Source organism: Polyodon spathula, unplaced genomic scaffold (assembly GCF_017654505.1).
Source record: "Polyodon spathula isolate WHYD16114869_AA unplaced genomic scaffold, ASM1765450v1 scaffolds_827, whole genome shotgun sequence".
Lineage (NCBI taxonomy): Eukaryota > Metazoa > Chordata > Actinopteri > Acipenseriformes > Polyodontidae > Polyodon > Polyodon spathula.
In genome coordinates this window covers 102,348-125,000 of record NW_024472314.1, presented here as the reverse complement: position 1 = coordinate 125,000, position 22,653 = coordinate 102,348, and the positions used below count along the sequence as shown (strand labels likewise).

Genomic DNA, 22,653 nt, shown 5'->3' with positions numbered 1-22,653 from the left:
TCATTTGCCAAGCATATATACGAGAACTGTATCTTACATGATAATTTGTGTATAGCATTGGTGCACAGGCTTGCAAGACCACGCAGGTTTGAATGGGTATTTATAATAATGTTATTGAAAGCCTGTGTTAGTTAAAATAATGGAGGTCTTCCAGGAAAACGCTCATTATGTATACTGCTAGAAGACAAATCAATCATTTTGACCCAATAGGGTCATCAATTAGAAACCTGTTGTCTTGGAACCACATTGTTCTAACCCTGTGTTTGTTGATGGTCATGCTCATCTATGGAAAAGTCTTTGGGGTTTTCTACAGCTCTTGGTAAAATATCCAGCGTGAATCTATACCTCTATTCAGGGGGACCAGAAATATACAGTTTTAGATGAAACAGCTTCAAACTGCATGTTCTTATTTTGTTATTACTGTCATCTTACCTTTTTATGCTGTTTGCACTCTTATTGCAATTACTCAAATGCTGTGTTTTATATTTTTGGATGTCTGCTTTGACTAGAAGTTCAGGAGCTGCTCTTCAGTTCCCTGCTGCAGATATGTGTAACATGTTAGCCAAAGTGTCTTTATAGAGCTGGTGATGCTTGTGAATGTAGTGCTCATGAAAGGGGAGGGAGAGAGCACCACAATCTGGACCAGAACACCCCCATGCCTGCCATCCAGTCCCGGGCCTCTCTCACGCAGGAACCGGGCCAAATCAGCTCTTAAAATATTCCAGTGATTCACGCCAACGACGTAGCTAGGTAGCCCATCCCAGCCCCTCCCCACTCTCTGTGTAGAAGTGTCTCCTAACGCTGCCCTGAGTCTGGCTGTTAAATTCTAACTGTGTCCTTGAGTCCTGCACTGAAGTATGGGCTACTGCTAATAACGTTGAATTACTTTATGTTCTACACCTCGCATAACACAGTTAATACTGTGCACAGAATTTAGAGACGCAGTTGATCTCTGTTTAGTTTAGTCCTGCTGCGCCACCTCCCTGAGCCTTCCTTCTAAGCAGACCCCGGTCGCCACACTAGGAGCCCTAGACCTCGTTGCTAACCTGCAGTCAGCTTTCACAATGTTGGGAGGCGGTGCAGCATTAGCTGTGACCAGTCTCCATGGGCCAGGGGTTGAATAGGGTCCCTAAATCCCAACTTATTGGCTGTGATCTGCATTGTGTAGCCTCACTGACCCAGGACCAGCGGAAAGGGCCTGAGCCGCTCCATTCAGGGCACAGAGGGGGATGTGGGCTTCTAATTCTTAAATGATTGTGAGATTTAAAGAAGAACCGATGGGAGAGACATCTGGGCTGAGAACCAGGCCTGCCAGTCAAGCTCTCCCCCTGTACACACACCGAGGCAGGCAGGGGAGGACGAAGGATGAAGCACACAGCGTAGGGATGTTTTTTTTTTTTTTATAAAAAGCAAAGTGTAAAATAATTTCCATAGTTTTGTGAGGGGTTTGACAGGATGTTTCTTGTGAATAAAACCTTTCTGATCTCAGGCCATGTCTTATTTTTGTGGTGATGAGTATGATGACCTTTCTATATGTTGTCACAGCACTGGTGTATCTGTTTCAGTTGCAAAATGTAGTATTTTGTGTCCTCAAAGATATATCTGTATAAACCTTGTGAAGAAAGAAGTGATTGCAGCAGCTGGATATTGTTTTATACAGGATTCTCCACTGTGCAAAGTACCAACTACTGTACCGTGCTCATATTTTGCTATCTATACATTTTCATTTTACAAAATCATGGGTTCAGTTTTCTGAGTATGGGTTCATTTTCTAGGGGAAAAGAACAAGAATAATGCTCATTTAAATTAAAGGATCATGCTGGACAAAATGTCTTGAACGAATGCCCTGGAGATCCTTTTTGTGCTGGTAGTTCCTCAGTTGCTTCTATAAATTCAATGTGCATCACACGAAGGGTTAACCTGGCTTGTTGACTTGTGTCTGCTTCTGAAAAGACTCCTGAAATGTAACTTTCTGACGGTAGTGGTTTGAGAATTGACCAGTAGGGGGCTGCAGCTGTAATTTCGGCCCCCTCTCTAACATTTCCATGTTCCTCAGTTGTAGGGAGCAGGGCAGTTGCACACCCCCTAGTGGCTGAACCATCTCACTTCACAGAGGAGTGTTTTCAGATGCGGCCCCCAGGACAGAGCATTTGTAAGTAAGCAGGTCAATAATGAGAAGAAACAGCAATAGAGAATTATACATAAAACACTTTAAACATATTAAACAGTCAAGATATTCAATACTCTGACAAGGAATGGAGTATAGAGTATTAACAAAGAAGAAGCACTTATTTCCTTTGGGTTGCCAACCTATTGAAAGCACGACCCCCTCAAGGCATCTGTCCCTCAAGTACGAAGCGAATCACCCACCAGCGATTGCCGTATAGGCACTCCTGTGCTTGGTCCCACCTGCTGCTTAGACATTGCTCTGACAGCAGGAACGGGGGTGGGTCTTGACCTTCAGTACTCCTCATCCACAAGTGGGTTAACAGTGAGGCAGATTCAATTGGGCATTTCAGATTAGTGTAAAAATATAGCAACGTTTGAGTAAAAAAAAAATAGCGATAGAAAATTCTACAGAACACGCATATAGTAAACAGGCAAGAAATTAAATATTTAAATATAAAGAATGACCAAGGAAGTGCAACGCCACCTGAAAGCACGGCTTGCAAACAAAGATTTCTTTAAGCTATTTTAGTACCAGATATCATGCTTTAAAAACAAATACATGTTTTCTATAACATGCGTTTCTTAGAAATCTGCACATTTGAGACCTGAAAAAAATGACACAACTTGTTTTAAAGTGACTGTCATCCATAACTATTAAACACACAACAGTGCTTATAGAAAGAAACATTTAATAATAAACATTGTGGCCACTGTGAAGACACTGAGAAAGACTTCTGGATGAAGCGTCTGCCATTGAAATTATTAAGTTTCTCTTCTCAGTATTTCTACTTTAAACACCCTTGAGTGTTTAATAGTTAAGCATGATAGTCACCTTAAAACAAGAAACAGATTGCGGACGTATTGTCTTGTATAACTGTGTCTGTGTGTGTGTGTGTGTGTGTGTGTGTGTGTGCATGCATGTGTCTGTATGTTTGTGTGTGTGCGTGTATGTGTGTGTGTGTGTGTTTGAATGTGTGTTTGTTGCAGGATGGGGGGCAGCCCTTTGCCCATGGACCCCCACGCTCTGTGTAAAAAGTTACGCAGACTCTCGGATCGCCAGGCTGAGCTGTGCCGCACAGAGCCCGAGGTGGTGGCCGAGGTGCTGAGGGGGGTGAGGCTGGCGCTGCGAGAGTGCCACTACCACTTCCAGAGAGAGCTGTGGAACTGCAGTGCCAGCAGTCAGCACTTCACCAGCCTGGTGCAGCAAGGTAATGGACTGTGCAGCACAATTCCTGCTTGAAAATACAACAGAGAAGTTCCTTTTTTACACCTGTTTTTAAGTTTTACCCCCCCTTACCTTTTTGTGATGTTTGCAATCATTTTGAGTCATTCTTACTGCAATTATGCAAAAAGCCTGTTACTGATGCCTATGGTGGGCAGCTAAGACCGAACATCAGCAATAGCTGAATTTTTGCGAAATGAACACAATGAGTCATAAGCATTTTATTTGAACAGATGTTTTTTAAACTCTATTGGTTACTACAGCTTTATGCAAATTCTTCTGATCTTTGATGACACAAGGAGCAAAAGGCAAATTCTAATAGTTTATCCTGACAGATAAATCAGGGCGAAAACGGACTGGAATTCATGAGCCCAAGGAAGGGGGGAGGGGGGGGAGAAGGAGAGAAGAGGGGAGTGTGGGCTCATGCACCAGGTTGGCAGGATTGCATTGGCATAGAGACTGAACTGCTCCCTCACGCCCTGAGAGAAAGGGTGCTTACTGGAGAATTGTGATATTAAGCCATGGCAGAGCTAAAAACCGCCACCCTTAACTTCTAAATGAACCCAGCTGGTATCTCCCCCCTTGCCTACAATACAAATACAGTGGAAAGGGGCAGAGCATGGTTTGGCATTGGTAATAACCCTTATAAATTTTACCATGGTAAAAACAAAGCGAAGTGTAATAAAGCATAGTGAAGGTGTGCTAAAGCACAGGTAAACACTAGTAAAGTACATTAATAAATATGGCAAACCAGGGTAAACTATGGTAAATGCATAGTACAGACACTGGGGAAAGCATGGCAAAACTACTGTGATAAACTTTCATAAGATTTATTGTACTGACATTAGACTAAACAGGAGAACAATACAGTTCGGTGAACTGGTCCAGGACCCCAGGATGATGCTGTCTCTCTTTCTCTCCACTCAGATATCCGCGAGACTGCGTTCCTCTGCACCTTGTCCTCTGCAGCGGTCTTGTACGCTGTCAGCCAAGCCTGCTCGACCGGGGAGCTCCTGCAGTGTGGCTGTGCAGAGCCCACCCCTCCCCCGTCCCTCAGCCACGTCCCTTCCACAGAGCCCCGCCCCCAGGACCAGACCTGGCAGTGGGGGGGGGGCTGTGGTAATGGTGTCACCTTCAGATACCTCAAGTCCTGGCAATTCATGGATCTCAAGTGTAAGAAGGGGGCAAGCGACATCCGAACCCTGATTGACCTGCACAACAGTGAGGCTGGGAGAATGATGAGTGGCACCCTGAGGCATTTAGACAGATCTGAGGCTAATACAAGTAAAGCAGTTGCATAAAAATCAGCAGCGAACCGTGGATACAGATAATAACTGGGCACACAAAACTGGGGAGAAAAACCACAGTAAAAAATTGGCAACGACTAAATTTATAAAAAAAAAAAGATTCACTTTGTGTATCTTTGTATGTGTCAATCATCCCATCCCTTTTTGACACTCAGAAGTTCAAAGCACCCCTGTGGCCTCTTTGGAGCTCTCTAACTTGCCGCCCTGTAATAGACACTACAGTTGTTCTACGTGGGATTACTGTATCACTGATGTTTTCAGCTAAACTTAGAGAAAATACCTATTTGAGATCCTGTTTGAGGCCACAGGGCTGTATTAAACTTCAGGATGTGAAGACTTAAATGATACAAAGGAAATTTTTAACAGCAAGAATACAGTTCAAGCAGTATTTGTCCCAGCATTAAAACAGATGACGGTTTCTCCCTGCCTGGCAGATGGTAAAGGACTTCTTGCTGATGGAGTGCAAGTGGCACGGGCTGTCCAGCTCCCGCTCTGTGCAGACCTGCTGGAAGAAGACTCCCGCGCTCAGGGGCGTGGGGGGCAGGCTGCTGGCTCGCTCCCACAGTGCGGTGCGCGTCACAGCAAGCAACGATAGGAAAACCCTGATACCCGCCAGGACTCTGCCAACACCCGGGACGCGACGAGCTGCTGTTCTCTGCAGAATCGCTCGATTTCTGTCTCGCCAACCGACGGACGGGCGCCCAGGGGACCCATGGCCGTGCCTGCAGTGAAACCGAGGAGGAGGCAGGAGAGAGTGACCTGGGCAGCTATGAGGCCCTGTGTTGCGGCAGTGGCTTCAGGGAAGAGACTGCCAGACTTGAGGAAAACTGCCAGCGCTGGTTTTACTGGTGCCGCGCAGTCCAGTGTAAGACGTGTGCCTCCAGCCGCAACATCAGTGCGTGTTCGTAGACCAGGTTCTGAATATCACAGCAAGTAACTGAAGTTGGAAGTAAAAAAAAATGATCAGAGGCTACAGATATAACAAAGGAGTGAAATACTGTAGTCAAAACTAGACAATATTGATCTTAACTGGGATTCAATTTATCTAAACAGAAGGTGATATTTATTACAAGGATGTAACAAATTGTTGATAGTAACCTGGATCTCATTCTACTGTAATCGACAGTGATTCAGAGTTACAATTTTTTAACAAAAATATTTACATTCTCTGAACCCACTGTATTGAAACCAGGTAATGCTTGTATAGGGTTTCTTCAGGGTAGCGCGCTAGGGCTCTAGTTTAAACGCTACAGATTCATTTGCTACTAAACTTGCAGCCTTCTACAAAACTTTTGAACTAAACTAAACGATATCAGCCACTAAATTAATTTTGAATGTCGTTCGTTTGCTTTGTTGTTGAGCAGTTTAGTTTTGCACCTTCTTGATTTCTTAGTGACTGGTTTTACCACCATAGTTTAATGTTTTTATGACTTTTTCATTACGCATGGTGGAGCCCAGATCGTGCTCCTTCTTTCCGATCAATTGGATCAACAAGTGTTTTAGGAGGCTTTGTGGTCCAGTGGTTAAAGAAACAGGTTTGTAACAAGCACTCCCCCCAGTTCAAATCCCAGCTTAGCCACTCACTCACTGTGTGACCCCGAGCAAGTCACTGAACCTCCTTGTGCTCCATCTTTGGGGTGAGACGTTGTTGTAAGTGACTCTGTAGCTGATGCGTAGTTCACACACCATAGTCTCGTGTCTTGTAAAGTGCTTTGTGATGGTGGCCCACTATGAAAGACGCTATATAAAAATTGTTATTTGGAGCTGATTCATCAACCTACAGCTATGGCAAACATTTTGCATCACCCTATAGAATTAACTAACTTTGCTTCATAAAGCTGAACGAAACCCGGTGAATAATGTCGCGTTAACATTTTGAATTACATGCCTCTTTGTAGTTTTCCGTAGTACTTAATGAAAAACTGGCAAAAATTGAAATATTTTCCATTTCAAACTCTGAAATGAAAAACTGTGCTATTATTAGACTGGCGATATCACCTTGTAGTTTCTTTGATTGCATGACGTTAAATAAAAGATCTAAATTATGTTCATATAGTTTTTTTATAAAACTGTGTCCCAATCTAGGTGATGAAAAACTTTTATCTGTAGCTGCATACCCTGTTAAACCACAGCAGATTGTACTGTTACAGCAAGAGACTTGAGTTGGAGCTGCAAGGTGAGCATATCTTTAAAATAAGATTAATCCACCTGCTGGTTGTGATGGTCAGCCCACACCATCTCGGCTAGCCCCGTCCGCCATCTAAGGTCTAGAGTCATGTGGGCAGGTGACATGCGCCAGTCTCCTTCATAGGACACATGACACTACATGCCTGCAAAGTTTTGTTCCCTTTCTGTATTAGGGATGAGCGCAAGTCAAAATAATAAATAAAAATAAAAAAATTGGATCTGTTCATCGGCTAGCTATGACAGAACAAGGAGCTCAGCTGGGCTGCAGGCAGCGAGAGAGTGGAGATGATTAATATTTACCTTTCCCAGTTTAATTTAAGGGTGAACAGCTGCCCTTGGCACTACTTGATGTGCAACATAAACTATTAAATTTCTGGCATCAGCTAGAAACTATTTCATTATTACTTGCAGCCAAGAGGCATTGTTTAATCATTTTTACGATATATTTTTTTCCTTGATTTAATGCCTGTAAAATGCAGATGCAATAACGACATCACTTAACAGTGGGTTTATTTGGAATTACTGTTTAAATCCTTCAGCCTAGCAAAAAAAAGGGAGAGGGGACTTGATTGAAGTCTTTAAAGTCATACATGGCACAGACACAGCTAACCCAAGACACGACCTCAAATTCAGCACAGAGAGAAGAACAAGAGGACATAAAGGAAAGCTGAGTAAAGCAAGTTTAGAACAGAAGGATGCGGAAAGCTGCAAACAGACCGCTTCACTAACCCAGTCTTGAACTGTCTAAGTCTCAAAATGTTCTTACGATGGAAGAAAGAAATCTGAGATGTGTGGAAAATGTTTTTATGATGCTTTCACTTGAGTGCAAGCTTTTCTTCCTGCTCTAGTTGCCTACATGTATAACATAGACTAGATCAGCCAAAGTCTTTACAATAGAGTCAGTGCCATCTAGTGATCGGCCACTTTGAATCAAGTTTCCTTTTTTTCATGCTGGCAATCCACAGCCGTGCACCAGACTATTTGACTAATCTAGCCGACATTACATACATGGAAAACAAGAAGAACTGAACAGCAGCTCCTGAACTCAAAGTCTTATTAAAAATGTTATTTCCTATTCACCCTTTAAGTGTCTCCTGGTTGGAGCCATCACATTCTGTCAATGAATGCACATTCATTGAATCAAGTACAAGTAATCTATTACAGATTTTGCGTAACGACTATTCTAGACTGTATGTACAGGTGTCCTGTCTCTTGCAATACTTGCATTCCTACATGTTGTTAATTACCAGCAAGCCTCTGTTGCTCTGAAGTGTTTCCAGATTCCTTAGGGGATACTTTTTATACACCTGCCATTTGACATTACAATAACATGCTAACTGCAGGCAAATAACATTAATCCTGTTCAAATCCTTAGATAACTTTGGAAGCATTGCAAAAGTTTGCAAGCGTTTCATACTGTCAAAAAAAAAAAAAAAAAAAAAAAAACACTGAAACAGACAATTTCGTCAACTTGACCTTTGTGGAATCTGTAGTTCCTGATTTTCGTGTCTGTTTATCATTTCATTTTATAGCCTTTTTTAAAATTTGGAATGATGTTTTTTCTGCCACAACACCTTAAGATCACTTCCTTCTTGTGTTACATGTAATGGGGCCCCATCTGTGGACAGGAAATGTGTCATGACGCGGGTCCTGATTATCCGTAACACAGGAGGCGAATGTGGGAATATAAGAACTTCTTCCCCTGAGTCATGTCAAAAAAATAAAAAGGCGCCCTATAGCCTGGGGATCGCAGGTTCGAGTCCAGGCTATGTCACAGCCAACTGTGACCGGGAGTTCCTAGATGGTGGCGCACAATTGGCCGAGCGCTGCCCGGGTAGGGAGGGCTTAGGTCTGCAGGGAAACCATGGCTCACTGTGCAGCAGCGACCCCTGTGGCCGACAGGGCGCCTGTGGTTCTGCAGTGGAGCCTCCAGATCTATGTTGTCCTCCAGCGCTATAGTTCTGGTGGCCTAGCTGTGGATCCACAGCGTGAAAAATGACGGACTGGCAGGAGCGCGTTTTGGAGGACGAGTGCTCCAGCCCCGTTCCCCAATGAATGATGGAATGATGGAAACAGTGACCCCTATGGGCCACACTGAAAATTATGGAAACTCAAATTTCAGTGCTTTGTGAATTCGTTCTCAGCCACTGCTGTTTATTTATATGAGGCTCAAACTCTAAGTTCAGAAATAAAAAAAAATAATAATAATCATATCTTAAAGATATAGTATGTTAAAGTGTAAAGATTCATTACAACATGTCTGCCTGTCTGTCTGCTGTGCCAAAAGAGCCCGGCTCTAACCTATTCATAATCAGATCTCAAAATGGACTGTGCATGAGATTTCGAGTTTTCCACATGTGTGGCGGTGGCTTGGAAATGTCTCTTTCATTTAGTGCCAGAAGGCTGCATTATTATCAGTGTAATTGCTATTTATTGTTGGGAGTTAATCACATTGTAAATTACATGCTTTGTTATTGACATTAATCAACACGCTTATGAAAACCCAACAGTGAGAGTTTGCCAAGTAGTTCAGTTACGGTTACGGGAGGAATCCAAATGAAAAAAGCTGATAGCGATGATGACTAATGATGCAAGGAGCTAGGTGGCACAGCAGGCTATTTCACTGACTTCTCAAGACTCATCTAGGGCTGAATCTGAGGTGGGTTTGGTGTCAGCCTAGCTTAACAGCGGGCAGCAGTGTGATCCACGTGACAAAACCATTATGCAATTGGCTCAACTGGTAGTTTGCTTTAGACAACAAGGGCTGTTCGTGTTAGGACTGAGGTGAGCTCTCCTCTCTCTCTCTTGAAGAGCTGTGAAAATCCCTTTCAACTCTGCTGGCAAATCTTAATACCATAGTCTAATCAAATATCACTCAGGATTAGACATAAAGTAGTGGAAAAACTTAGATGGCAGTGAAGTGATAGCAAAAGTTAAGGTTACACTTTTTCAGCATCGTACAGTAAATCTATGACAATACTGAGACACCATGTAGGCCTTAACCCCCCCCCCCGCCCCCCGCCCCCTGCCCCCCCTGGGGGGGACTTTTATTACATTATCGATTCAGGGGACAGATGTTACTGCAATGTGTACCATAGCTGGTTGTTATTATATATTAGTATAATATTGCACACATATTGTAGTTATCGTTATTCAAACAGAACAGAATGGTTGTGGAGAATAAAGAAACAGGGAAGCGTGTGGGGAGAGGTACGGGAGGGCTGGGAGCGAGGGAGGTGCTTGAATAATATTCTGCAATAACACTCAGGAGATGCGTCGACACAGCCAAAGACGAGACAGCAAGCCCAAGCAAAGGCGTACCGGGTCTACAGCTGTATATCCAGAGGCTAAAAAAATAAAAGTTAATCAGACGCCCAGATTAACAACAAGAAGCTGGCAAGTTAATTAACAACTAATAAAGCATTTTGCGAAATATGTAGCTAATGGGAAACCCCCCCCAAAAAAAGTTTTATAATCTCTTGGCACCGTAATAAGGATTTAAAAGTTTTAGGAAGGCGGCAGATGTGGAGAGGCAGAACTGGAATATTCAGTGAAATATTTTTTTTTTTACTAGGGGCAGAGAAGATGAAACTGGTCCATTTAAATACAATTAAAATACAATAATGCCACATTAATAACAAACAGGAAAGAGGGAACAGATGACAGCGCGCACAAACTCGGTATTGTTCCAGCGCCGAGAGGAGAGCTGCGCGCCTGCCTGCTGCTGCTGCTGTCTTTGAAATTACTGGCATATTTTTCTTTCTGTCTTTTTGTCATGAGGTTGCATTTGATTTTTTCCTGCTGCAGCAGCCTTGTCAAGTGACCACTTGAATCCAGGAGAGCTCCGGGACTGGAAAGGAACAATGACAGGGCGAGGGAGTCTGCTCTCCTGACCCCGAGCCCCCGCAGAAACAAACATACGCAGCAGCAGACACACAGAGCCCTGGAAAGACCGGGGCTATCCATCACATTTATCACCTATTTGAACCCTTCGTCTCTTCAGTATCCACACGCAAGCGGCACCGCGTCTCAGACTGGCAAAGCTACTGTTATTTTCTTTATTTTTTTTGACAAAGAAAGCGTCTCCATACTCATTATCACTCTGCATACGACTGCCAATTTTAACCGTGAACCGCTATTCCGTGGCTACGATGTAACAATAGCTATTAAAAACCAAAAAAACACTTACGTAGGCTTTAGCCAGTGTTGACTTCTCTCTACAGAGCTTCGTAAAATGTCACCAGGCAGTTTTCTGAAACTTCTCGACGCCAACTTTAAAAAAACAAATTAACCTCAGAAGCAACACGAGTTTTCTTTCATGTCACGCTGGGACCAACGGTTATTGAAATGGGATTTCCAAACACTAGCTACTGGAAATGCGTCCTAATCCTCGGGGCGGCCGTCTTGTCACCTGTCTCCAGGTAAGTGTGCCTGTCAGCCAGGTTGTGTCAGAGAGAAAGTGAGACGCGGGGTCGAGGACTGAGAGAGAGAGAGAGAACCCCATTAAAACAGGATACGCAAACTAATTATCACATTAAACATTGAAACACCACATTGATGCATGCTCAAAAAAAAAAGGATAAACAAACTACAACACATTTAGATAATCAAAGTATTGTAAATTCGTTGTGCTGTAAAACATGGTGTATTGCAAAAAATGTTGTGCTTGTTTATTTGTGTGTGTGTGTGTGTTTGAGGGCAGCCGTTGTGTTTGTGCGTCACAGTGTGTGATGGAAATGTGTTTGAGAAGTTTCTTATCTGCAACAAACCATTTTTAAGTCCTGGCCGATCTCGCGTTGATATTAAAACATTTAAACGGCCTTTCTCAGGTTCTGGCTTTGATTAAAATATGGTAAAAACAGAAGTACGCTTTTGTTGGTTTTTAATGTTATAATCCAAACTCCATTAAAGAAAAGGACCTGTATATATTCTGTAGAGTATTCTGTATAAAGACCATTTTCCTTTATGGTTAGTTTCTACAGTATGTAGCTACATCACAGTCTGTTTTGGGGGTGTCATAATACCAAAGCCAATGTGTATCTGTGCAAGAGCAGTGTTGTAAGAGTATATTTGTTTAATGTATAAGGGAAGACCAAAGGATTTAGGAGGAATGAATGATTCTAGTTTGATTATTTGATATTAGCCCATGTTAAAGAACAGCTAGATCCAAATGGCATTTATTCATGCATGATTGTGTTTGTTTTTGTATCCAAACTGGATTGCAAATGAATGACCTAAAAAAAAAAAAAAAACAAGGATCTGCTTTGAATCAAAACCTATTTGATCACAGGAGTGATTGTTGCAAAATAACATATTGTGTTTGTTCCTAAGAAACCACAACGAACCCTGTCACACTGCCCCCTGTGGTGTGACGCATTTCTCACTGATTTCTTATATCCGCTAGGGGCAGGGTGTAGCAGCTGAGATAACTGTGATATTTCTCACCCACAGCAAGCTTCTCTTTAACAAGTGAAAGTTGCAAGCGAGAGAGAACGAGAGCGAGAGGTCCTCAATCCTCCTCAAAACTCCTGATCACCCCAACCTGCCATTCAGTTCTTGGTCTCTGGGGTGTTTATTTTGTGATGTGTGTGTGTGTGTGTCAGTGGGTGTGTGTGTGTGCATGTGTTAGTGTGTGTGTGTGTGTCAGAGCATGTGTGCCCCCCCACCTCCCCTCCCACACACACACCCAAGCCTCCAAATGAGAAGGACATCATTGGCTTCGACACCTGGCACCCTACAATTAATGTTTAACCACAGAGCCATAAGTTGTATCAGTATTTATTAATATTTCACAAACTAATTCATTAGGTGCTTATAATTTGGCAGGGTCTGTGTATGTGGGCTCAAATACTGTGTACACAAGCCACTAGTTCTTGTGGGATCTGTTTATAGAAAAGCGTCAGTATTTGTTCAAACTTGTTTTAAATAAATATTTCGATTTGCTCATGCCATACACCAATGACTTTGATTGTCAGTTTCCCCTCCCAGGACTCAGTGGCAAGCTGGCTCCCACTCCAGCCTGACGTGAGGGGAGTGATGTGCCAAGCTTGTGTTTTTGATCCTGATTCGAATGAACACACCTGTGCCCTTGCCAGAACACATGACAGCTACTGTAAAGTAGGGCAATGTCACTTTTCAGTGGTATGAGATTGTGCTGCGTTACTTTTGCAGGGTCGTTGCAAAGTTGTGTAAGCACTGTAGTATATTTCCAGGGTTTAAACAAAAAAAAAATGTCTGTATTCTGCAATAGATATAATCTGCATTCCCTGTTACAAGGCAGTCACCACGGGACAGCAAAACAGCCGAACTGGCTTACTTTGATGGAGGGCTACTAGTAGATGCTCAGTTGGTAGGTGATTCCATGTCCAAAGTGCTACCATTGAGGCTCCAACATAGAATCAGCATTGTATAGTAAACTGTAGAGGTGGTGGAGCCACTATGGCAAGCATGGAGATGCAGTTTCCTAACCTTCTTCAAACCTTTATGAACCATTCGAGATCTGTAGAGAGAAAGAAGTTTTGAAACTGGCACCCTAACCCTTACCCGTTGTGTCTCGGACACAATCGGCTCTGTGATTTAATCTGTTTTGGTGGAGACAGAAATGCAGTTTCATAACCTCGGAGTGTGAGGTTGGGCACCCAGGGTTTGATCCCTTTGTTTCTCCTTCCTTCCAGAGTCCTGTGCAATGATATTCCGGGCGTGAAGCTGCCGGGCGACCCTGAGCTGACGCCCAACACGGTGTGCCTGACCCTGCCGGGCCTCACCAAGCACCAGATGAGGCTGTGTGTGCGCAGCCCCGACGTGACCGCCTCCGCCCTGCAGGGCATCCAGATCGCCATCCACGAGTGCCAGTACCAGCTGAGGGAGCAGCGCTGGAACTGCTCTGCACTGGAGACTGGGAGCAAGCTGCCTCACGACAGCGTCATCCTGAAGAGAGGTGAGGCAGGGGAGGGTGCGAGGGGAAGCAGGGGTTGGTAGGGGGGAGCAAGAAGGGGTGAGGGGGAGGTGAGGAAGGATGGGTGAAGGGGGCAAACTGCTTAGTGGCAGGATAACAGGGCGCAGGGTGGGCACGAACTGGCACACTACAAGCAAGCATCTTAACCACAATGCAAAAGAGACGAACTTGTCTCCTTTTGTGGTTGTAGAGCTTTTAACCTCATCTCATCTCACGACAGGGGACAGGACAGAACCTGTAACCATATCCCACAACACCGCCCGTTACGACAGCATGACAGACGCTGACGAGGGGAGAGTGGGGGGGGGGAGCAGGTGGTTCTGTTAGGGGCGGCTAAAGATAGGCTAGGGAGGGGAGAAAAACTCTGCACTAGATACTAGGGACAAACTGCTCAACGATAGTGTGCTACTGAAGAGGGGCGAGTCAGGGGGAGTGAAGGGGAAGGAGAGGGCACTGCTAGGGGAGAGTCATGAGCAAGGCCAGTGGGAGGGAGGTGTAAGTGTGAGGGGGACGACAGTTGTTCGAATGGTATTTTGTACAAGGGAGGGGAGAGGAGGGCTTAGCTACAGGCACCGCTCCAGATTTCAGAGGGAATCTCCCCGCTACTCACTGCCAGCCCCCAATAAAACTTCTCATTAAAACCCAGAGACTGTCCGACGTGGTGCTGTCAGAAACTGGGAACCGGCCCAACTGCTAGCTAGGACTTGCAGGCAGCGACACACAAACATACAGCCCGTTTCCATCTGCTGATGTACTGCTGGAGGTGCAGCCCTTGCAGAAGCATGTCTTTAAAAATCCCTCTGGGATCCCATTGTAATCCCAGTGTTTTACCCCAATGAAACCCGCGCTAACCATTTGCAGACCACAGCATCACCAACAATGGAAACACAAGGACCCGATGCTGGGATAATGAAACATCCACCAGGACAAGTTCCACCCTTTAGCTTTCTATCCGTAAAAATATAACGAACCGCAAAGTCTCCTATTTTAATGATCCGCCACTGTTTAGAGCAGTTGATCCCGCTGTGTATTGGTTCATTGATTATCATTATATCACAAGATACAATGTAACCACAAGGATACCATTCTGATAATGCCTCGTACCAGTTAATCATTTTATATTACATACCAGAGCAGAAAAAATATCCCTTACCTTGAAACATTTGCCATGCATTTTAAATATAAACTGCCATCTTTTGCTGTGCTTTTATTGTGGGAAACTTTTTGTGCTTATATTGTGGGAAACTTTTTCAGAGAGTGCTGTCTGTCTGCTAGCTGTGTGTGTGTTTTGTATTCCCTGCACGGTCCTGTCGCTGTGCCCTGAGGAGTGCTATGGAGACTGAGGTGCTGAGCACTTCTTCCCAGCAGGGCGGAGAGATCATAAGAGCCGAGGAGCAATTAAGTTTGAAGAAAGGAACGATCTGAGCATTTTTTTTTTTCCCCCTGGGCTTTTGGTAGGGCCTGCTTCAGCAAATACATTTATTAAAACTACAGTATCATAGTGAACAGTCAAGCGTGTCTGGGTGTGTGTGTTTGTGTGCGGTGGGTAGGACACACACACACACACACACACACAAACACGCTCTGACACACAGACATACACGCTGACACACACACGCACACACTGACACACGCACACGCTTCAACTCTTTCATTGTATAACAGGGATGAGATTGAGATTTGCATCTAATTGACAATCAGTACAGACATGGCTCCAGGCTGTATATCCACTAATAGACGAGAAGCCATAGCTCATACTCCTAATCTTCACTACGCTAATCTATAATCTATTTGTATAAAATGAACTTTTATTTGAATATAACCAAATTCAATCCAGAAGGTCTATTAGAAGATAATGATTTATCACAAAATTCAAAGCGAATTATCATATGCACCATATAGATTGTGTGCCAGATAGAGAAAGAGAGAGTGACATGATATGAAGTTTAAAACCACATAATCTCATCCAATTCTGGCTGTGTAAATAGACTGATAACTATTGCGTTTGATTCATTCACACCCCATCTCCTTCCCCAACTCCACCTCATGGCTCCCCCCTGGTTCTCTCTGTTACTGGGGGTTGACTGCCTGGTCCAGCAAGTGGGTTTGAGGCAATTATTAATTCCTGTATGCCTCATAATCACCAATAAGAAATGAATGGTTCAGAAATATGTGTTGTGGGGGGATCCTGGTCTACTGAACTGAACGGGGACCCTAAAAATGAACAGCTGAGAGCTGCAATCCAAGGCCTCTTGAGCAGTCTCACGCTGCCTGTTTCTCATGGCGTACCAGGGATCGCTCTCCTCTCTAGAGACCCTCCATTGCCATGTGATTGAAGCGTCCCAGGGTTGTGATGGCGGTTTTCCTGTGTTGTTCGTTCTCCTGGCAGGTTTCCGGGAGAGCGCGTTCGCCTTCTCTTTGCTCGCGGCGGGGGTGGCTCATTCGGTCGCCACGGCCTGCAGTCTGGGCAAGCTGCAGGGATGCGGGTGCGAGCCCAAGAGCCGCCGGGACGAGGGTCAGATCCAGCTGAAACTGAAGCAGCTGCAGCTGCAGACCCTGCAGAGAACCAAGGGGCTCCCCGCGCACCTCCTCCAGAGCCAGCAGGGGGCTTCCAGCCTGCAGGACACCTGGAAATGGGGCGGATGCAGCCATAACGTCAAGTTTGGGGAAAAGTTCTCCCAGGACTGGCTGGATTCCAGCGAATCGCCCCGGGACATTCACGCCCGCATGCGGCTCCACAACAACAAAGTGGGCACGCAGGTGAGACTGGCACAGCTGGGTCACTGTGGGGAGTCTTGTTTTATAGTCCCCTTTGACCTTTTCACCAGAGTCAAAGGGAAATAAAGTCTGGTAAACTAAATGATCTGCAGAAGAATGAAAAGGGGATCTGTTTTTTCTTTCTTATAAGAGCTAAGAATTTTAAGCCTATGACACCTTTAGAATGTAAATTAATAACTCAGAAGTACAGCACAAGTGTTGTTGTTTTTAAGGATCATCTGACAAAATGAGCAGGTTTGCTGTTCACAGTTTGTGCTCATTGACCCCTTTGGGATTGAAGTTAGGAAACACTTTTATTTTTAATGTAGAGAGAGACTGAATAGTGTGCCATGTGAAATAGTGACACTAGGAACATTGAGAAAGCAATTCGATTGTGCCCCTGCGGAATTCGCTGTGCTAGGAAAGGATGAGCTTTTATTGGGCTGAGCGGCCATCTCTCATTCCCAGCGTGTCTTGTGTTCTGTCGGCAGGTGGTCAAAGAAAACATGAAGAGGAAGTGCAAGTGCCACGGCACCTCGGGCAGCTGCCAGTTCAAAACCTGCTGGTACGTCACGCCCGATTTCAGGCTGGTGGGGTCGGTGCTGCGGGAGAAGTTCCAGACGGCCGTGTTCATCAACTCGCAGAACAAGAACACAGGCGTCTTCAACCCCCGCCTCAGCAAGCAGAGGGTGGCCAGCCAGCTGGTGTACTTCGAGAAGTCCCCCGATTTCTGCGAGCGAGACCCTGCCTTGGACTCGCCTGGCACCGAGGGACGGATTTGCAACAAGACCAGCCAGAACATGGACAACTGCGGGAGCCTGTGCTGCGGCCGCGGACATAACATCCTGAAGCAGACGCGCAGCGAGAGATGCAACTGCCGCTTCCACTGGTGCTGCTATGTGCTGTGTGAGGAGTGCCGAGTCACGCAGTGGGTCAACGTCTGCAAGTGAGACCTGCACCGTCCTGCTGCTCACACCAGGGACTAGCTGTGAGATCCGGGTGCTCATGAAACAGTGTTGTACGGACCTGAAAATAGATTCCCCCGGTCTCAGGTCCGAGCATGGCAGCAATGCTGGCAAGAACCATCCCACTGCTGACACCAGGGACTATTCATGTGATCAAGAAGCTGTCACTCTTGCTTTAAAGCAGTGTTATATTGACCTACTATAGAGACCCAAGTCTTCTCAATGTCTTTTCATGGGATGTCTGTAACACGAGAGAAGCCTGCCCTGAGAGCCTGCAAGTGAAACCCTAAACCTGGCACCAGTGCCTCTTCATGCAGTTACGATAGCGTTTATTTATTTTTCTTGTAAAACAGTTTTAATCGAATTCTGAAAAATAAATAATGCTGTCTCTGGAGTCAAACAGTGGAGCTGCAAGTGGAGTACACACTGTCCCAGTCTCAGTGCAGTCAGGATGGACTCCTTGTGAGACCCAGAAAACCGAGCTGTCTTTATGCAAGGATGGAACAGGCATTGCTGTTTCAGGAGTGCCTCGTTACTGAATGGGCGCACGCCGCTGATGAAAGCCAGAGGATCCTGTCTTTTTCTCTGAAACAGATCTGAAGTGGAGCCCCGAGTCTAGTAGAGTGGCAAGGCTGGACACAGTGTAACGCAATAAAGGTTTCAGCATCTGCACAACAAAAACTAAAATCGAGTTCATCTTGCTAAACAATGAAATAGAAACCTTAACAATATCTGCTTTTGAATAATCCAACAAATTCGAGTAACACCCATAGCTTATCGTGAGAAACACTTTAATAAAAAGTACAAGTGAGCTGGAGTCTAATTTTAGGACGGTTACCCTTATCTATAAATGAATAGGAACTTGAAGAGATTGCATTTTCAGAGTGCTGTGTCAATAGCTGCAAGTACAGTATCCCACTGCAAACACCATTCTCTGTTCATACTAGGAGGATAATCAGCCTTGTGGTACGCAGCAGAGAGAAAAAGGCTGATTCTGAAGTGTGGTATCACTGAGTGCATCAGCAGGTATATAACACTCCAGTGACACCACTGTCTCCATGCAAAAAGGGAGGCTTAAGATGTTCTGGTTAAACAGTATAATAGGGACCTGAGAAAGTTTCAGGGGTGTCTCCGAGTGCGATCCAAACTTTCTCCCCTGCTGGCACCTGTTAACATAAAGTTTTTTTTTTTTTTAATGGACCTGCAGAAAAGACATTGCTGTTTCAAACCAGTATCTGCTTATGAGATCCAAAACATAGGAATCTAATTGTGGTTTGAAACAACTTTCACAATTCTTGCAGCACCTACTTACCAAGCCTTGGGAATTGTTGCAGGGTTATGGTTTTCAACAGGAATGATCTATATGGGAACTTTGTGACACACGTCTCACCCCTGACTGAATTTACCAGTAAATTAGGCATAGTGCATAAACACGGCCTCCTTGTGTTCTTGTTCGTTCAAAACCCAATCCCTCCCCCTCCTCGGCTCAAGCAGTCATTTCATAAAATAAAAAGGGCTCTTCATCTGCTTGCCTGAACAGCAGCCACATATTTACATGCAGCTCAAGCAATTCCATAAAAAAAAAAAAAAAAAAAAAAGAAAAGGATACACAAAGACATTTGATATGGGAGCGCTCGCCAGCTTAATCTGCGCACTGGAGAGGCTTACAGTGCTTTCCTGCTGAGCCCACGATTATGAAGAGGGATGAATGATAAAAAAAGGATTTGAGATTTTATTAGATCTCTTTAAGGCTTCTCTGGCACTTGAAGCTGTCTGGAGTTTTGGGGAGATGGATAACAGTGCTGGTGCTGTCTCCGTGCACATATGTATTAACAGCTCTGTCTAGCAAATACCTGGGCTGTGTAATGAGGCAGGGCAACATTTATGCACATATATTGAACTCTTAGCAGCATTTCTCAGGGAGCTAATGCACAATCTATGAAGCACTAAGGTTTTGGGTTCAAATGCAGTAGTTGCACCAAGCTCATACGCATTACCATTTTATAATGCTATATAGCCCATGTACAAACGACTGGACTCACCTGAACTAGCCACCTGTGGGACTCCCTGTAGCGAGAGGCTTAGTGATGGCTTGTGGTCTTTTCAGTCGACCTAAAAATACAGCCACCTCCAAAAAAAAAAAAAAGAAGGTATTTTTAAGTGATTTAAAAACAAAATGATAGTAGACAGGCTCACACGCACTTAGCTAGAGGTGTTGGTTTGCATTACCTTTTGAGCAAGGAGCCTTTTTAATGATGTAGCGTTAGAGGGTGTGAGGGATGGAGCTGACCCCACGGGTTCAGAAGAGAAAACCTGCACAAGGGCTCTACACACACTTAACTGGGGTGGACGGGATTTTGGACAGGGAGCTGTTTTTTTTTTAAACCTGCATTGCCGGGGTGAAGCTGGCTACCGCAATTCTACAGAGAAAAAAGACATACAGAACCATTAGCGAGTTTGATTTGGACATGCGTTCAAGCAGACTTTTTCCCATGTGCGTGATGCACAGAGGGGACCCCCGAAAAGCTCTCTCTGTATAAAAAGCAAAAAAGGCACGATGTGTAAAATGAATCATGATGATACTACCATTAGAACTAAAAAAAAAAAAGGGTCTGTACATTTTGTTAAATCTTTATATTTGTGTATTAAATTGAAAAAAACAATGTCCAAGCTGATTGCTTGTACTGTATGTGTTGCCTGCAGTATTGCTATAGAGTAGGGATCTTAACTGCGGATCTCCGCCTATTTATCAATGCAGATGTATCGATATATTATATTTTTAGTGCCCGTCAGTCGTTACATCACTTGAGTAATGCACTTCTCAGAAGCTTTTGCCAGGAGAATTTCTCTTCTAAGGTTGGCGGTGTACCCGGATCACGCTCCCTCCTGCAACAGTGCTAGTCTTCTGTCCCCCCAGCACTCCGCTCTTTTCAATCAGAGCACCGGGATTGTTGCAGGAGGGAGGACCGGTCTGGACGCACAGCGCTTTCTTGTAAGAGAAAGTCTCTTTCTTCTTGTCAGTGCTCGGGTGATTCCCCAGGTGATTTCAGACCCATGAATAAAAAAATATCAAAACAATCAGGAATATGCCGCTGCGGGATACAGCAAAGCAATGCCTTTCATGTAAACACTGCAGGGAGTTCTGTAACTCTTTAAAGCTCCAGTGACTGCGAGTCTTCATACAAATTACAGACCTTGGTAGTAATCCTTCAAAGCAGAGCAGAAAATGAAGACACTGTGTCGTCTTCAAAGACATGGAAATATTTGTCTTCTTCCACTTCAACATGATCCCGTTTTCGCCATCCGCCCCGGGCAGGGAGGGGTGGGGAACGGCGTCCCTATAGATCTGATTAATTACTCATTAGCGTTTTTCTTAAGCCTCTCTTTCAGGTAAAATAAGGCATACGTTGACAGGGTTCACAGAAAGGTCGTCCCTGTTGAACTGTTACCTGTACGGGTTAAACCAAAAGTGAGAACCCCCAGACCCCCCCCCACCCCCCGAGGTGACTTGGAAAGCTCTTAAGAAGTGTTCCCTGCAATCCGCTACAGCTGACAGATTGGGGGGTGCGGCCGCACAGTCACTGCAGATCAAGCGTTCAGAACATCAGCTTCAAGAGGAGAGGATCTCTCGCGGATAAGAACTCTATACCTGCCTGCCTGTCCCCCTAGGGCACACCCACAGAACTGCAGATACTCTACCACTCAAAAATTTAGCATTGACACATAATTAAAAAAAAGAATGATGTATGAACATCTTTGTATGCAACATCTTGTAATCAAAGAAACTACACAATGATATCGCAAAAGTCTACCGGAACCCATAATAGTAATACAAGTATTTCGAAATGTCACATTTGTCGATTTTTGGCAGTTTTATGTTAAGTATATGGAAAACTACAAAGCGGTATGCAGTTCAGTATGTTAAGATAACATTATTCGGCAGGTTTCATTGGACTTTGTGAAGCAAAATGAGTTAATTCTATAGGGTGATGCAAAACGCTTGGCCATAGCTGTGCAGCGGCTGGGCAAAAGGGCTGCCCTTTACCTGACCGATTCCAACAAGGCTTGAATCTCTCACCACCCTGCACCCAGTCCTGCGTTCACAAGATCCCCTGTTCAAATAGAGTAATGAATGCCAAGATGCCAGTCAACAATGAGGCATACCTGTAACAGGAGTTGTTCGTGTAGCTGTATGGAGGAATGTGTTTAACAGCAAGCTCCTGGCTGCTGATCATGTAAAGAATATACTTTATTGAAGGTAGCTCTGAAGCGCACTGCCAAGTGTATTTCACAATACGTAAAAGCTGCCTTTCGCAATGGGACCGCTAGTGAGACAGCCAGTAGAGATGGCTGCAGCTTCCTTAGACAAGGGAAACACTCATTTTACGAACCTTTCGAAGGACTATCTGAAAAGTGGTTACAATCTGGAGGACAGACTTTGTTGTTTGTGGTGCATTTCTTACATTTGCTGGGGGCAGAGCGTCGCAGTGGGGACAGGTTCGTGGTTACACACTGGTGTGCCAGCTGTAGCGAGAAAAGATCTCTTTTGAGGGGGGGTGCTTAAAACATCCGAGCTTGAAAGAGTCACCAGGATGGGTGGAGCAGAAAGAAAACTAAAGGGAGAAGAAGATTTTGTTAGCATTCGGAGCTGCTCTCTAATGCCTTAAGAACATGGATGTCTTTCCAGAAATGTGTTTGTGTGTCTGACAAAGCAAACGTGTTTAATCAGTGGCTGGGCTCGCTGTGAGGGGAGGCTGCCTGCCTGTCCCATCTGGTTTGCTGCACTGAACCCTGTCCCTGTGCCAGCGGCTCAGAGAAGCCTGCTCCTTGCTGTGACACTGTGATTAATATCCCTCCTGGAGACACTTAGCGGGCTGTAATTACTGTGCACATTCTTCTCCCTCACAACTACCCCCTCGTAATACGTGAACTGTTCTGGGAAAAGGGAGCCGAAGCATGGGGGAAGGGGGTTCCACGTGTACTGCAGGTTCATGAGAAGAGCACTTTTTTTGGGGGTGCTCATTCAAAAAAACGGGGACCCTTACATCCGTCATCAGTGAATGTAGTAGATCGATGCACAGGCAAAATAAA

General features: G+C 44.7%; 1 protein-coding gene and 1 pseudogene across 1 annotated transcript; both read left to right on the top strand.

Annotated features, from left to right (window-relative positions):
• The first annotated feature begins 3,157 nt into the window (after nucleotides 1-3,157).
• Nucleotides 3,158-5,629, top strand: LOC121309036 (annotated as a pseudogene).
• Nucleotides 5,630-10,180: 4,551 nt separating this feature from the next.
• Nucleotides 10,181-21,373, top strand: wnt10b (wingless-type MMTV integration site family, member 10b). Its single transcript, XM_041241875.1, has 4 exons — nucleotides 10,181-11,306; nucleotides 13,560-13,822; nucleotides 16,230-16,600; nucleotides 17,089-21,373. The coding sequence occupies exons 1-4, from the start codon at nucleotides 11,233-11,235 to the stop codon at nucleotides 17,545-17,547; spliced, it is 1,167 nt and encodes a 388-aa protein (XP_041097809.1). The 5' UTR covers nucleotides 10,181-11,232; the 3' UTR covers nucleotides 17,548-21,373.
• Nucleotides 21,374-22,653: the final 1,280 nt, after the last annotated feature.